The sequence below is a fragment of the Python bivittatus genome, unplaced genomic scaffold (genome assembly GCF_059951505.1).
Source record: "Python bivittatus isolate LINGU-HERP-01145 unplaced genomic scaffold, Pbiv_v1 ctg000570_np1212, whole genome shotgun sequence".
Lineage (NCBI taxonomy): Eukaryota > Metazoa > Chordata > Lepidosauria > Squamata > Pythonidae > Python > Python bivittatus.
Genome location: NW_028277097.1, coordinates 3,680,787 through 3,697,816, shown reverse-complemented (window position 1 = coordinate 3,697,816; position 17,030 = coordinate 3,680,787). Strand labels below are relative to the sequence as shown.

The window sequence follows — 17,030 nt, the reverse complement described above, 5'->3', positions numbered from 1 at the left end:
CCCTCACCTTAATGTCCCTCAGGAAAGTTTGTCAGGAGTTTCACCTCAGATAGTACAGATGCAGGTTTAATATAGAGAGGTAACAGTAAGTGAGACAAAACAACTCCCAGCACACACCATTTTATTTTATGTATTATTAGATATATTCCCCACCATTATGCTTATGTAAATATTTGAGGCAGCTTATAACAAATATCAGTCACTAGTTGAGTCATGGCCACTTTAGTACAATATTCCAGTGAGGGGATGAAACCAGATTAGGGTCAAACTTTGGGCCTGCCAGAATGGAGTTTCAGGGGCTGCCCACATAGGATGCTAGGTGATCTATCTGATGGTTCTCCCTCAAGCCGTCTAGTTGGGTTCAAAGGGTTTTTCAAAATCTTTTGTAGGCAGAGAAATTGGCCAGGTGAGGTCCCCAATTTTTTTCTAGAAGAAGGAGAAATGATCTCAACAATTTCTCCATGGCAGGATTCACGTCCCTGATGACAGTAGCCCCTTTACTGGAAAAAACCCTATAGAAGTGGTTTCCTCCTGATGTTGTCTCTTGGGAAGGCAGGGAGGCTGCAGACAACTGGAGAGATAATTGTATGATATTCACACATATACAGCTTTTGCTCATACTCCAGTCATTAGAATTACACTGAAATTCTTTGAAAACAATGTTTAGTTTGAAGGAAGCCTGATAGAAAAAGATAGTTTACTGCCAATGTTAGCATGAACCTTGAGGGTCTTCATTTCCAAAAGAAGCCTGAGGCAGAACCAGCCTTAGGTTAAAACTATAATAAACATCATCTAAAACAAATATTTCAAAGTTAATTTAACATCCAGGGAATTTCAAGGATGGTAAGACTTACTGCATGCTGCAACAAGTGAAAACTTTGGTATAAATTTGTGCTTTTCTGATGAACTAAATGTTTCATCTAAGCAGTGTGCATGTGGAAAATTGTGGCCTCCAAGCTAGATGTGACCCTAGCCATATCTACAGTAGGTAATTATGGACTCAGAATACCACACTTACTTCTCCAGATATGTACTAATCATCCATCTAAATATTTCATTCATTGTTCAATCTGGACATTCCTAACTCTTAATCTAGTGTTTCTCCTTTTTCCAATTCTTATAGTCATAGTAGCATTTTCAACCATGTATGCTAGAACATAAAACATTTCCTGTTTTACAGCGACCAATGATCAACTGGCAGCCTCTTTTGAAATGGAAATGTCTCAAGTTGGTTTCAGTGCCCATTATTCTCAGGTAAAGTAACTAGATTGAACTGGAAAGAAAAGAAGCTGGGTATGTTATACTTCTTCCACAGAAAGAAATGTTACGATATGTTTTGCTAATCAATTAAAAAAAATTATGAACTGCAAGAACTTTTGACTTAATTATTGAAAGTACATTGTTCTTATGGAGTTCCACTGAATATCAGAGCAATCCAAAATATGCTAAAGGAATATGCTGATGTGACATTTCAATCAAACTTTGATTCAACATTTTAGGATTAATTTGAACAGAATGCATGGAACGGGATGATATCACCCATCAGATTAAACTAAAAAGGGAAAAGGAAAACTGCTGTTCAGAAATGTCTCATATTTACCAAAAAATGTTGAGGGATTTCCATCTAAAGATGCCGATTATGAACCTACTAAACATTTGGAACAAATATATGCTGGCATACCGAATTCTGAATTCATCTTTTATTTTTTCAGTTTTGTTATGCTTATGTATCAAATACTGATGCTTTATTAAATGTGAAGAGTGAGATATTTATTCAATAAGAAGAGATAAAGAATCTATAGGTTACTGAAGATCAAGATACATGACTGGGTTGTCCTACCTTAGTCTGCCCATGAGCTGGTTGCCCAGGATAGTCCCCTTTTTTGATTTGTGCCACAGATAAATCCATCCAAGTATATAGTAATACAGTGATTTCTCTGCTATGTTTGTAAAGGACTGGATCATGCTTGGAGCAGTTGGGGCATATGACTGGAATGGAACTGTTGTCATGTTAAAGGATAGCAATTTACTAATACCGACAAGTAATGCATTTGATAATAAATTTTCAGAAAGAAATGAAACTCTTGCAGCTTACTTAGGTGAGTAAAATTAGCTGCTGATTGTCCTAGTCTTACAATAATCTGTGCCAGTCCAAAGTGCTTTATTCAACGGTAGTTTTCCCAACCTGATGTAAATGGCCTTATTGTACACTGGATCCAGAGAATGGAAGACCTTCTATTAGAAGGCACTTCCTTCTAAGGACAAAATACTTCTTCTTTTTATTTTTATTTATTTCTCTAATTAAATTTAGGAAATTAAATGTAAAAATGCCAATGCGCTTAACTAATTCAAGACGCCTCCTAAAATTCTTGCCAATTTACTCCAACAGCCATATTGTAGTTTAGATCTGTTCTAGATAATCTATGCCAATCAATGGACTTCTTCTGACCAAAATAGTAATCTTCCAGATTAATCCTTTCTAAAACATGCCACCCCAATGTAGTCCTTTTGGAATATGGATATCTCAGACGGACAATGGCCAGAGGTGGATGACAAAGCTGTTAAAAAGAATTATTAAAATATGATAAATAGATTGCAGAGAAGCTGAATGAATACTTGTGGCTATATTCACTGTAGAAGAAGCTATGGATACCATGTCTAAGTAGATATTTGCAGGAAGCCCTTAAGGGTAAAACAGATCAGGAAACAAATGCCACAGGAAGACTACAATTATATGTATTGAGATAGGCTATAATAACAGAACTTTTCAGGCCTGATTATGCCTTGCCTTACCTCCCCTCCCTCTTATATCCCAGTGAATCAGGGAGAAGTCTGCTTGAGTCTTTTCCAAATACTATCATGTTTCCCAGGACTTAAGGAATGTGTCAGCCCTCTTTGCTTAAGTAACAGTTCTTGCCTATTTCTGTCAAGGTCAGCCCCCCAGATTCTCTACACCTAAATAAGATATTAAGTCTTAGATTTTCCCACAAATTGAAAGCGAACAATGAATCTACATGTTCTCCAGCTAGGAGTTCTTAAATAACTTAATGTAAAATTGCTGGTGTGTTACATTAATAGCCTTATGGAACACCAAAAGCATAGAGGACAATCTGATCCCAGGGGATACTATCTCAGAAAATACAGGCAGCCCAGGATCTCTTTAGCTGACATTCCATAAGGATAGGGAACCAAAGGGAGCCCTTAGATCTTAGTGGACAGACAGAGCCCATTGGGAGAAGGTAAATGTTCCTAAGATCAGCTTCTGAACCAGATAACTAAAATGTGGACAATACATCTTTCCCCAATCTGGATTTCAACTCTCAGAATCCCCCAGCCAGCTTAGAATTCTGGAAGCTGACAATCATACATCTGGAAGACACCTATTGGGAAGGGTGGTATAACAGGAATTCTTAAATAAGGATCCCTGGGAAATCCAGAAATATCTGTTCTGTGAAAATTGGTGGAAACTATTTCTACAGATAAGCACAAAGAACGGGAGAAATTTTGCTTAAGAAGAATCAATGTTCTTTCTGCCAAATCCCTTTCAGATTTTGTGGGGTGGATTGGGGTTCAAAAAAGCTTAGGAATATAGGCTTTAACATAAGTGTATGCATTTAAAGCAAAAGTAGCTATTATGTGCTATGATGAGTGTTATGTCTCTAATTCCTTAGGTTATACAGTCAATTCAGCCTCTGTACCTGGAGATCTGCTATACATTGCAGGACAACCTCGTTATAATCACACCGGTCAAGTTATCATATATAGGATGAGGGGCACTGAAATAGAAATACTTCAGAAATTAAGTGGTGAACAGGTAAGTGTGCATTATGACACTAATCTACTGCTGGAAAGTCCTCCATTGAGGGAAAAAAATCAATAAGCACATCCCCACCTACATCTCCATTTTTAATGTTAATTGATGACAAAAGTTCATAGCAATTATAATAATTAAATTATGTGCACCCCATGTTTACTCCTGAAAAGAATTGCAAGTAAAGATTTCATTCAGAGCTATTACAGCAACTGTCAATGATTGTATATCTTGTTTAATAATTACTAATACTTATGCTTTAAGTTCCTTTATAGGAATATTGGGAAATTTTAGTTTGTCTGCATTTTTAAGAAACTGAATATATTTGCCCTTTCCAACTACTGTTTTATGATGCAATTTCTCAGTTCAAAAATTCCATGTTAAAAATGTGTATGTTAAGGAAAGCTGCACGTAAAATGAGTGCATAACAAAACTTGCATGCAAAACTAAATGCAGCTACTCCAGCAAACTGCAGTGTGTTATATTTGAAGGAAGGCATTTTTGTTTGAGAGCACTGAAACAAGAACATGTATAGACTGAACTTTACCTCTGCACTTATTTGACTTGTGGATTATGCTTTTGTATCTCTTAATGTTCTGATTTTAGTAACAGGCAAAATCAGTTTAGATGCTAAAATAGGGGCCTGCTCTCAGCCTAGTTTCTTGGGGTTATGAAGCATGTGCCACGTGGGGCAGAATAACCCCATGTCTTTAATAATTCCTAGTGTTCTAACCTACATTCTTTAGTCTCTGACCAATGGCCTCCAGAATACTTTATCTATTCCCCCTGCCCCTCCCATACATCTATTTCCCAATATTAAAGGCGATACACAACCCATACAAAATTATGGATTATATTACTTAGCAAAGTGGGGGAAGGGGGGATTAAGTAATGCAGCATTTTCTTTCCTTGGTGGCCACCTGTTGATTTTTTTTTCCTAAACCAGAAATAAGTTTGCTCTCCCCCCCCCCCCCCCGCACACACACACACGCACAGGTACTCATTATCAAACCCAAAACTGTTCTAACTAGGCCAACCCAACCCAGGCTGCAAAAATCTAGATCATGGCCACTAGAAAGTAGCAAAGGTTACAATGTGCTGCCTTCTAGTGGTCAATCATAGTTTTGCAGCTCAGATCTGGTAGACCTAGTGCTAACTCACCAAGACTGGGGGGCACTCTGCCTACCACTCTACCTGCCAAGGAGTAGCCTGCCAGCCAGCATTTGCTATTGTCAGAGGATATCTTGGTTGGCTGCAAGTCTCAGGTACTGTTTTAGTGCCAATCTGTAGACCTTTTTCTCCTGGAGTTTCAAGAGAGGAGCTTGCCACAGGACAGTGACACTAGGAGCCAAGTCCCTAAAACTTCCTTCCTTTTTCATCATTCTTTTACTTTATGACTTTGGGAGAGAGGGGAAAGATTTCTGTTCTCCATAACATAAACCTCCAAAGAGATACATTTCATTATTAATTTGAAGTGAGCTCCACTGGAGCTTTGGAAAGGGCCATTGGTCGCAGGTTGGTGTATCTTTCTGAATGTATCTTTCAATGGTCCTACCTCCATTGCAGCTGTATTCATGACTTGCTGCTAGCTGTATAGAGACACAGATCACATCCCTGTGCCTTACAAATTGGCTTAGCTATGGAATAATACTATCAAGTTTCCTTAACAGAGTAACCTATTAAAGCACTATTTGGGAGTAATTATCCCAAGTCCAAAAGATCTCAGCTTCCTCTGGGCCTTTTTGAGTTGCTTCTACCCAAACAAGGGACCTGACAGGGCTCTGGCTGTGCCTGTTCAAGCCAAACGCTTGTACAGGTAAAACTGGGTCACTGAAAAAATTTGTCCCTAATCCAATTGGCCAAAGCAGGCAGTAAAATCAGTTGTGTAGTATGTATTGTCGAAGGCTTTCACGGCCGGCATACGATGGCTGGTGTGGGTCTTCCGGGCTGTGTGGCCGTGGTCTTGAAGTCTTGTTTCCTAACGTTTCGCCAGCACCTGTGACCGGCATCTTCAGAGTGCAGGAGCACAGACAGGAGCAGTTCTCTCTGTGCCCAGGGTGAAGTGACACCCATAGTTGTGTAGTATGTTTGCACTAAAGATCCAAAATCAAATGTGGAACAAGAATTGGGAGTGGCTCCCTCCCTCAAAAGTAAAACCAAGATTTCAGGAACTATGCAGAACTATGTAATCTCACCCTTGCCACTGAAAAAAGAGAGATGCTTTAAATTGGATTGTTTTATTTTCAATTAGAATGTTTTATAAACTTGCAAAGTTCTATACTTGTGATAGATAGATAGACAGACAGACTTAAAAGTGTTATATTCTTACCCAATCTTAATCCCAATGAAATCATTAGATTTATTCACTGGTGGGGGAATCACAAAAAATACTTTCAGGGTCATGGTACCATAATGTTTGAAGACCTGTGGCTTAGGTAATGCTAATGTTGTTATACATTAACATTTATCAGTGGGATGCTATTTTTTAAATTACAGATTGGATCATATTATGGAAGTGTTATCACAACAATTGATATTGACAAAGATACATATACAGATCTTCTTTTGGTGGGAGCACCTATGTACATGGGGACTGAGAAAGAAGAACAAGGCAAGGTGTACATTTATTCTTTGAACAAGGTAATGATTGGGGAAAAAATCATATAGATTGGGGATTCAGCTGAGAGCCTAAAAATCATCTGATTGCATGTCTAGGCTATCAAGAGAATCTGTAATACTAATTAAATGGACCTTGTTGATCATTATTTCTTCCTTAACAGAAAACCTTTGAATATCAGATGACACTTGAGCCTATAAAGCAGACTTGCTGTTTGCTACAGAAAGAGAAGGACTGCACAAATCACAACAAAAATGAACCTTGTGGAGCTCGTTTTGGGACATCAATTGCTCCAGTAAAGGATCTCAATCTTGATGGTTTTAATGATATAGTCATAGGTGCTCCTCTAGAAGATGATCATCGAGGGGCTGTGTATGTTTATCATGGAGATGGGAAGAGTATAAGGAAAGAATATGCCCAGGTATGGCTCAGGATCAATTGCCTAGTTCTAAAACCAAGAATAGTTTAATTATGAAAGTCTTCCATTTTGCAGAAAGGAAAAAAAAAGCATGAAATATAGTTTGCACAGATGCATATTTTTATATTAATGTATGGTTATTTATGACTAACCTCCTGGGATTTATTTTTTAAAATAATTTCATTGAAGTTTTTAGTAAACATAGTAAAAACTAATATAAACTAAACTAGAAAGAAAAAGAAAAGTAAAAGAAATGTTCAGAAAGTGCAGGGAAAATAAAAGAAAAAAAGTAAAAGAGAAAGAAAAACAAAGAAGAAGTAGCTTCCAACCTTCATCACACCAAGCATAAGCTAATATAGTCACTTTTCACCCTCTTTTAAAATTACAAATAAAAAAAACTCTTCTTCCAATAGCCTAACTTTTATCTATGCACAATCCACGAATCGTCATCTTTTCAGTCCTGGTTCAGCAAAAAGTCCATTAGGAGTTACCAGAAATATCAAACAAATAGTTTATCCCTGATCAACTAGTCCAACTTTATCATCCTTCTTTTTGCTCTTCACAAAAATCATTTAAAATTTAAATCATTGAAATCATTGCAATGGCATTGCAGGATTTAATCTTTCATCAATCTCTGGCATTCAAGAGGAGTCTTCAAAGCTTTCACCAGCCTACTTTGTAAATCCCATAAAGAGGCATCATCCAGGTATCTTACTGGGATTTATGTAGGGTATCATTCCTACATAAATCTCAATGTTTACTCAACATTACATATTTTCTGCAATGGCAGCAATATGGGGGAGCTATAAAATAACAAGGTCTGGAATCATAAACAATTACAGTACCAACAAATCTATTTTTAATATGCTTAAATATATTTTCTGGTTGGGTGTAATAAAACTTTGTTTGTTTGTTTGTTTGTTTGTTTAGCGTATTGCATCAGGTGGAGATGGGGATAAGATGAAATTTTTTGGACAGTCCATACATGGTGAAATGGACTTAAATGGAGATGGACTTACAGATGTCACTATTGGAGGCCTAGGAGGAGCAGCCCTCTTCTGGTAGGTATATTAAAATTTAAGTTTAAAATTCAGTCTTGTTATCAGTAATATATCAGTTCTATTCACTAACTCTGAATTCACTCTCAATGTGTGCATGTAACAGAAGGGATAACATTATTCATAAGGGAGGGTTGGAGAAACTGGCATGGTTGAAGAAATTGGCATGATTTTCAGAAGTATCTGAGAACCCAGATTGTGTTCATGGGCATGAAATGTTGAGTGATTGAATTGAGGAAGACCCTAGAAATCTGGGATGCAGAATCTAGGAAGAGGGCATGGCAGACTGGCCTCTTGAGCAAACATATATCACACTGTAGACACAGAAGTGAACTTTTTTTTTTTAGAAACATCGGAATATAATGTTAAGTAGAGAGAGGAAATCAGGTTCACAGTAACATTAGGACTGTCTAATATTACTTAAATGTTTCAGGCTTCACACAAGCATAGCACCTCTCTTCTATTCATGAAAGTGTTAGAAAATTATCGTGGGCAATTTCCAGTTTAGTTTACCCTCAGCACACTCCCAGTCAATCCTTATACCCAGATCAGAGTAAGCCACCTGCCACTAAGTTCATCTGGCAAAAATATAGCTTGATGTTTATTTACTAAACACCAGCAAAGATTTTAAAAAAAAAGTCCATTGGCAAAATGGGATAAAAAGAAGGCAAAAGCAAAGAGAAATATAAACAACAGGGAAGAATTTACACTATCCTTCTCTCTCTCGCTTTCTCTCAAAAGACACAGAATTTTCCAGAGCCACTGGAAACAGGGTTATTAGTATGGACAGTCCCTAAAGTGGCCTTTTGCCCTTTTATGTACATAATCGCAGTAAAATAGAGCTGGAAAGTAAGACACAAGGTGATCCATCCTCCATTGTGCACCATTAAGGAAACAATTGAGTAGATGGGGATGATGTATCCAACATAAAGTAGCCCGCTTTTTTCAGCCTTCCATCTAAAATCAAGATGATGATGCTTTAAGGAAACTACTTATTAAAGTTAATGCAACTCTTAAAAGTAGTAGCATCTTTTTTTCCGGGCTCATATAGAAGTTGTGGTACTTTAATGAATGACAGAGAGACACTGAACTGTCACCTTTTCAGAATTATTTTCAAAGTATGATATTCCCTAACATTGTATATATACTAGCCAAAATATATTTCACAGTACAATTTATTTATTAATTAAATTTATATGCCACCCACTTCCCCCAGAGGGTGACTCTGGCTGGCACTGTTGCTTGTTTATCCTATTATGGCTTCATCCCAGTTATGTGTACATAGAATTTACACGGTTGTGTATCCAAGAGTTTTTACATGCCCTTCAGAATGCCTTCTTTTTCTAGAACAGCAGATTTTCATGCCATACTGCAAATTGCTTTTAGCATACCCTTCTGTTTCAACATTTGCTATGTGGAATACATGGACTATTCCCTGAAAATATTCCGAGTCTAGCAGCTCAGTTAGGGGAACTAAGTATATACATTTTTCTTTTTTAATCAATCTACCATGTTACAAAATGCTAAACATTCTGTAATATTCCTTAATCTTTTTCATAAATGGTTTTAGGTCTCGAGATGTTGCCCAAGTAAATGCTTCCATGAAATTCATGCCCAACAAAATTGATATTCAGAAGCTAAGCAGTGACATGCAAAAGGTGTATATAAATTCCACAATTTGTTTTGAAGTCAGATTAAAATCAAAGGAGGTTACAGTTAATGAAACAGGTAAGTGGACATCCAGATTTCTGAACTCTGCATGTATGTTATCTGCCAGGGACTTCTGCTGGGGGGAGGGGGGTGTCAGAAAATCAAGATGGTGACCACAAAGTTCCATGCCTTTTCTTTTTATGTGTGACGTGCATATGTATGTCAAAAAGGGGACAGAGCTTCAATCATATAGCAGCTATCTTGTTTTTTTGACTCCTCTCCTGAAGATGCCCCTGTATTTATTGTTCAAACAACTCCAGCAATTAAACACTTAATTATGAACAGTTTCTTGGGAGTCTGCAGAAAGATTTAAACACTAGGCCATCATTTTGGGCATACCTTTGTTACATGAAAATAAAATAGAAGTGATGTTTTTAAATGGTTTGATAATACTGTATTTTATACTAGCCTGACACTGAAGCAGTGATTGAGAGATCACATTCCTTAGTACTTTAATAATGGTAAAAAATGAATAGATTACCAGTTCAAATGTCCTAAAGAAATAGAAGATTCATTAATGATTCAGCTTTCCTCTTTCCAACTCACTAGGCCTTAACTACTGCATTCAGGATCCACAGGATAATTGTAGCTATTCATTTAGACAATTATACAGTATGTAGAACTCTAGAAAGAACCCTAATGATGACCTCCATGGGGTTTCTTCTAGCACTGTGAGCGAAATAGAGGCTAGGCTCTATTTAAGGGACCATACATAATTGTTTCAGTGTATGTGAAAAACTCTCCTACTATTTCACAATTAGATGCACATTCTGTCTATGAATTGGAAGAATAAATATTTTTGTGCAAATGATAGGATAAGAAATACATATCCTTTGTTAAACTTTTGGCCCATTGTCTTTAGTGACTGAACTTGTCTGTCTCAGCAGGTAGCAGGCCTGACTGATCTGACCTGGGTTTGGAAGCTAAGCAGCATTAGCTCTGGTTAGGATTTAGATGGGGGACCTTCAGGAAATTAAACTGAAAGGATTTAAACATATCCTGGAGCAGGCAATGGGAAGCCACTTCCATGCAGTTACATGAGTAATTAATATAAAGGTCTGCAATCCCAAAGTCCAACTTACAGGATTCCAACAATACGACATGCCAGTTCTAAGCTACACATATTTGCTACCTTCACTTTGTATTAATACAGTCTTTAAAGTGATAAAACAAATGAAGGGAAATAGATGAACAGCCTTCATATAGGACTACTCTGGAAAAGCTTTACATATGCAATTAATTGCTCCTATTTTCTTTCCTAGATATACAGTACTGGCTTACGCTTGATTCACAAAGAAAGGTGTCTCGAAGCCTTTTTGCAGAAACAAATGAACGGAAGATACAAAAAAATATCACAGTTAGAGGTTCAGAATGTATTAAGCACAACTTCTACATGTTGGCAAGTAAATCATATAAAGTGGCTATCTCCCTTGTCCATTGCTATTACTAATTGCCCTTATCCCATTATTAAACAATTTTAAATAGCTAGTTTCTATTGTATTAGTTTGCTACAGAAAGTTAATGTTGATATCAGTGGGGACAATAACCTTCTAATTCACTGTGTTCTCCCTTTGTTACTATTAACTTCAAAATGGCACAGTAAACTGTTGTATGTGCACTTCTATTATCACAGACTGAATAGCCGCTGCTGTTCAGCATGATTAGCAGCATACCGATATTTGCATGGAGGAAATACCTTAAAAATACATAGTTTGAATATATATTACCTTGGATCACCTGACTCCCTTCCCCATCTGACTTTCTTTCTTTTTTTTTTTTTATTCTCCACATGCATTTATAGAAAATTAAACATGGTAGATGGCTAAAGCTCAGAACTTTGGAAATATGCCACATGTTGAGGAACAAAGATGGAGATGGGGTGGTTGACTGCAACTTGAGGGGCTGGGTTGTGGGGGACAACTTTCTGGCCATGTGACTGGCCATGCCCTCTATCCCAAACAGATTGTCTACTTCCAACGTGCTGACATACCTATAAAGGTAGCAGCATCTAGCTAATCTTGGTTGATCTTTTAAAAAATCAAGCAGCATCTCCCATCCAAGGGAGATCACCAGGAAATAGGTAGCATTTTCAACATCCCAGAAAAAAAAGATCATGAGCACTTCCATATTTTTGCCGAGAAAGCAACACAACTTATATATGTCATAAAGAGTTGAGTTGAGTTTGATTCAAGGGAATCTACCTTTGCCCCAATGCAGAGTCTTTTCAACCATGTCCTACTGCAAATAACTTTCTCATTGAAATTGATGCATTTAAAGAATAGAAGAGTAGCACTGTGTTAATTAAAGGCCATTGCCCACATAGAAAATTAACACATGTGACTTTGTGCATGCATTAATGTCTTTGGTTTCCAAGCTTACCAAATCTTTGTTTATGAGACCCCGCAATATCTTTTTAGTCCCAAATAAAAACTTGGCACAGAAGTATCTTTATTTTCATCAGGCACTAAGTTCCAGACAATTCTTCCTGCTGGCACTGTTGTTGTCATTGTCATCATCAACCTTTTTTAATGCTTGTTAGCTGATGATGAACTTGAATGATAAGGCCTAAAAGCTCAAATTTTTAGTGAACCTTGTAAACTGCAAGAAAAAAAGTAATCTTGTTTGGCTGTTAAGCTCTGAATAGGAAAAAAAATGACACTAGTTGGCTTATTTACTTCCATGCAAAAAGTAGGTCACATACCAGCCAGAGGGCCTTTCCATGATAGAACCCATTCTGTATCCAAATCAGCCTTAACCCATGCCAGGACCACTTTGCTTTTTATCTGGTTTGTTCTCACTGTCCCTGACTTCCCAGTGCTCCCAGCATCGTTGCACGATCTTTCCTTAATTGACCTTCACCCACCATGGATGATGGGGGAGCTCCTCAGATAAGGACCTTACCTTGCAGTAGTTGCCTTTTTTCCATTTGGAGGAGGTAGCAGCAGGCAAATATTCACCAAGGTGCTTTCTAATCATACCTGACTCAGGCCCAAATGGAAAACTTTGTTCTGCACCAATTTTCAGGAACTAGATCTTTAAAGCTTATTGTTGTGTATGCCAACCAAAACTGCATAGCAGCAGCATGCAACTGTCAGGGGCACATCCTTGTGCTCGATAGATAATTTTCTGTGTGTGATAGATTTAATTGTTGTAAAAATATCTTTCTTTTCCTTTCTTTTCTTTTTGTAGCTGTATATTTATACAATTTTAAATTATAGACCAGATGGAGTCCCCTTCCTTCACATGGCAATATGCATATATTTGACAAATAGTGTTCTTATTTGAAGAAAGAATAAATTGCAATGCCTCATTTGCTTTGCATTCTTTCCAGGGCAAGCCTGACTTTCGTGATCCTATAAAGGTTTCTCTGGAGTTTAATTTTTCTGATCCTGAGAGCGGACCGATCCTTGACAGTGAGCTGCCCAACTCAGTGGATGAATATGTAAGTCACTACAATGTGGAAAATGTTAACTTTTGTTTTATATTGTTACGTACTATGGATGAAATTTGATCCTCTGCACGTGAGTTCACTCAGTCCATCTACCCCCACTGAGTTCAGTCCTCTCTTCAAGCCAACTTGTTCTGAAGAAGAGAAGGGCCATAGCAGAAATGCATAGCAGAAAATGCATAGCAGAAATGCAACATTCAAAAATAAGGACAGTTGACTAGAGAGGTCACTTCTAAGTTTTCCCAAAATAAATGAATAAATGGAACTGTCAAGCTGGGTCCTGTCCTTGGTAAAATAAGACAGGCAGCTACTGTAGGCTTGGCTAAGCACGACCATGTGTCCATTCTTTAATTATACATTTTTATTCACTTTCTCCATTCTTTAACACTACCAATAACTTTCAGGGAAAGGAGATGATAAAGATACTGCAGCCACATTCTTCCTCAGCATGTTGTGGATGGGGTTATGGCTATGCATGCATGTGTACATAGCTTGGGATTGTTATCAGATACTTTATGGAAATGTTGGAGCCTACCTCTTCTATAGATCCATATTGGGAATATGATGACACCATTAAAAACTAGGCAACCGACAGGGCTTTCCACAACTCGGGACAAAGGTCAGGGGAAAAACAGAGATGAGGTTGGATGATGTGCAGTCATTCCGTTGGTGATCAAGAATGCCTTGCAGATCCATTTCACAAAAGATTGTGGAAACAAGAAGAAATGTATTACTGATCTACAGCTGACTGCCAATGCAACCATAGGAGGAAACAAGTAAGTCAAATGAAACACACATTATGTCTCTCTCTCTCTCTTTTCTAACCTAACGTTCTTTTTAAAAGATGACTTAATTAAATATAGCACAAAATAGAAATAAAAATAATGGTAGACCATTATCCTGATCAATGCACAAAGAATTTATTGAAACACTAAAAGTAGACTAAAGAAGTAGACTAAAATAGACATTACGGAAATTGCCTGATGGTTGCCAAAAATAGCAGCCCCGTATATCTGTCCCCTTTTTCCCTTATATCACTTAGGACTGGGTTGGTAACCCACAACGTGAACCACATGAGCCCTCTGAGCCTCCAAGAGGAAAAGAGAAAGAGAGAGAGTTGGGATGACACAGATCACGCAGGCTATGCACTCTTGCAACAGTTAGTCCCTTGGAACTCTGGTCTTCCCTACCATGCAGCTCCTGAACTTTCCTGAACACTGGGGGCGGGGGTACCATATTCCTATTCTAGAAGAGGAATGAACATTTTCCAAAGTCGGAAGGGTTGAAAGCTGAACATAAGCACAGCCATATCTAAAATCTCCATATGTTCATGAATATGCATGAAAAATTAAGAGTTCTCCATGGTACGGTTGAGAAAGATAGACCATCCTAGCAGGGACACCACTGTTTTTTGAAATATAAAATTGCTGTAGATAACAAGTATAATCTTACGGATCTGAACATGGGGTCACTGGTGGGGGCATTATTAAAGAATTCTTTCCAGTTATCTGTTATATTAGGGTCTCTGGGGGGAAGATAAAAATTATCTTCTCTCCATCAGTTTGATGAAAATAGTTCTTCTGTGGATGCAATTAACAACTTTGTTAGGGAGGTTATATTCCCTCCCAGTCATTCCATTCATGATTTTCATATTTGGGCTACTAATGGATTGCAGATGTGTGCTCAAATCTGCATCTCTCACAGTGTGGCAAAGCAACTAAAATAAATGCTTGAAAACGTGTATCAGAAATATGTACAAAATGCATTGCCCTATGTTAATATTACTTGCTATCAGCGTTCACATTATAAAAGTGCATAAGGAGAGTACAAGCCAATATTTGTGACAGCTTTTTCTGACAAATTTATTTGGTTTTATCTTGTTTTTATTTTAATTTATTTTAATGGTTGCTTTAATGATTTTCATATATTCTTAATTACTATTATGTATGCCGCCCAGAGTCACTATGTCAGATGAGCGGCTATACAAATGAGATTAAATAAATAAATAAACAAACAGAATTTGTGTTTGGGGGAAAAGTTGAATAGGACGGGAGTTTTTCATACTTAGGTGTTCACTAGTCAGCTGGGTTGTGACAAGGACAGGGCAGGTGTAGCCCTAAGAGCTGCGCAGTCACAGCAAATGTCTGACAGTCACATATGTGATCTGCAAGACGTGGGTTAACTACACATGATCTTGAGAGGTTACATGGGAATCAGCCATTGCACAACAAATATCCCTACTCCATTTATGGTTGAGTGTTTGCAGAAAAAGGGAGATTCATAGTGTGTGATGTCACATCAATTATTTTGCAAAATTAAGCATTACTTGGGAGGAAGTTCAGATATTAGGCTGTTGTTTTTAGCAACGGTCCAAATCTGTGTTAATACTGGATTTTTCTCTGATATTATAACAGCAGCAGTAATGTTGAGCTTGGCCCTTTTCTTTTTTTAACTCTAGAAGGATTAAGGATAAAATGTGTCCCATTTCTAACACTAAATAGGTTTTATATCAATCCATTTTTTTAAGGCTGCAGTTATACCAGACTCTACTTACACAGCTTGTATGACATTTTTCTACATCTTTCATTCATTTATCATTTTCTCTGCTATGATTCTGGCAACTGTCAAAAAATGTCCAGCTAATGTTCTGTTCTGTTTTTCACTTTCTTATGCACTGCTGACTTATATGGTTTAAGAGATAACAAGCCAAGGCTATTTTAAATTTGTTTATGATCTGTTATCTTTATCTTGTTTTGCATTTTTCAGTTTATCTCCATTCATCATCAAACTGAATAATTTGAAATTCTGGGTCCAAATGTTGGTCAAAAATAAAAAAGACAGTGCTTACAATGCAAGAGTCTATGTGCAACATTCCCCCAATATTATTTTTGCTGGAATTGAGGTAGATATTTTTAAATTATCATCTTGTTGGGAGGGGAGAAGAGTAAACTAATTTGCTTAGGATAGCTTTAGAAAAATCAGGATTAGTTCCTGGGTTGCCCAAAATTGATTTTCCTACATTCCAGGCTAATGCTGGCCTTTATTTATTATATATTTATACCACATATTTTCTCAGGAAGCCCAAGGAGGCATACGGGGGACATTCTCTTAATTTTATCCACAGAATAACCATCCTGTGAGAAATATTTATTGTAATACTGTATATACATAATATGACAATATATTGTTCCTTTGCAAACCATCCTGCAGATATCAAACCACCATCATGAGAGGAAAATGCTGATTAAAAAAATAATTGATTGAAGCCACAGTCCTATACTTTCTGACATGCCAGCAGGCCCTGTTCAGTTCAGTGACAACCTAGGTTTGAGTAGACATATGAAGCAGGCTTGTACAACCTGTAGTCACAAAGCCTTGGATTTGAACCCACAGTGCTTCTAAAAGGTTAATGTTACAGAAGGAGAGAATTATAGAATACACTACATAGGAAATTATCCTATTAGCTGTATTTAATACAATTTAGCTTTCTCTCCCACTTTCTCATCACATTCTGCCCACTTTTGGAAAACTAGATTGTGTCCCCCAGTGTATAAGACTGCACTGAATCTCATGGATGATTTTCGTTTCTTTAGTGTAAAATTGCATCAAATGCCTCATACTGATTAAAAGGCAGTCAAGACTTGAATGTTAAATATGTGAATGCACTGTATTTTTCATTTTTGTTTAAGAATAAGAAACACAGAGAATAAATCCATATCAGGGCCATGGCAGATGGGGAGAGAACATTAAACCTTTTCTGAACTCTTGAGTCCTAATTAAAATCATTCCCAGCTGTTACTCTTTCAATAGGGAAGCTCTCATTAGCACTGTTGAAAGTTTCCAGAATAAATAGCAATTTTAGAAATGGTGAGTTTTGGGAGGACTAAGAGCAAGGAGCTGTGGAGGAAGGTGGATTAACGGATGGGGTTTGACCTGGCCCTGCATGACAGGAATTTCAATTCCTGCTC

The 17,030-nt window shown here is 37.4% G+C and overlaps 1 protein-coding gene across 1 annotated transcript in view; it reads left to right on the top strand.

The window, feature by feature from the left end:
• The window catches only part of ITGA1 (integrin subunit alpha 1), a 91,613-nt gene that overhangs the window by 48,156 nt on the left and 26,427 nt on the right, over nt 1-17,030 (top strand). Inside the window, exons 10-20 of the mRNA XM_088152886.1 lie at nt 1,181-1,254; nt 1,955-2,099; nt 3,672-3,814; nt 6,308-6,451; nt 6,592-6,849; nt 7,777-7,907; nt 9,475-9,632; nt 10,877-11,013; nt 12,946-13,056; nt 13,753-13,838; nt 15,829-15,964. Of these exons, the coding sequence (XP_088009012.1) occupies nt 1,181-1,254; nt 1,955-2,099; nt 3,672-3,814; nt 6,308-6,451; nt 6,592-6,849; nt 7,777-7,907; nt 9,475-9,632; nt 10,877-11,013; nt 12,946-13,056; nt 13,753-13,838; nt 15,829-15,964 (1,523 nt within the window). The remainder of the gene's footprint in view (nt 1-1,180; nt 1,255-1,954; nt 2,100-3,671; nt 3,815-6,307; nt 6,452-6,591; nt 6,850-7,776; nt 7,908-9,474; nt 9,633-10,876; nt 11,014-12,945; nt 13,057-13,752; nt 13,839-15,828; nt 15,965-17,030) is intronic.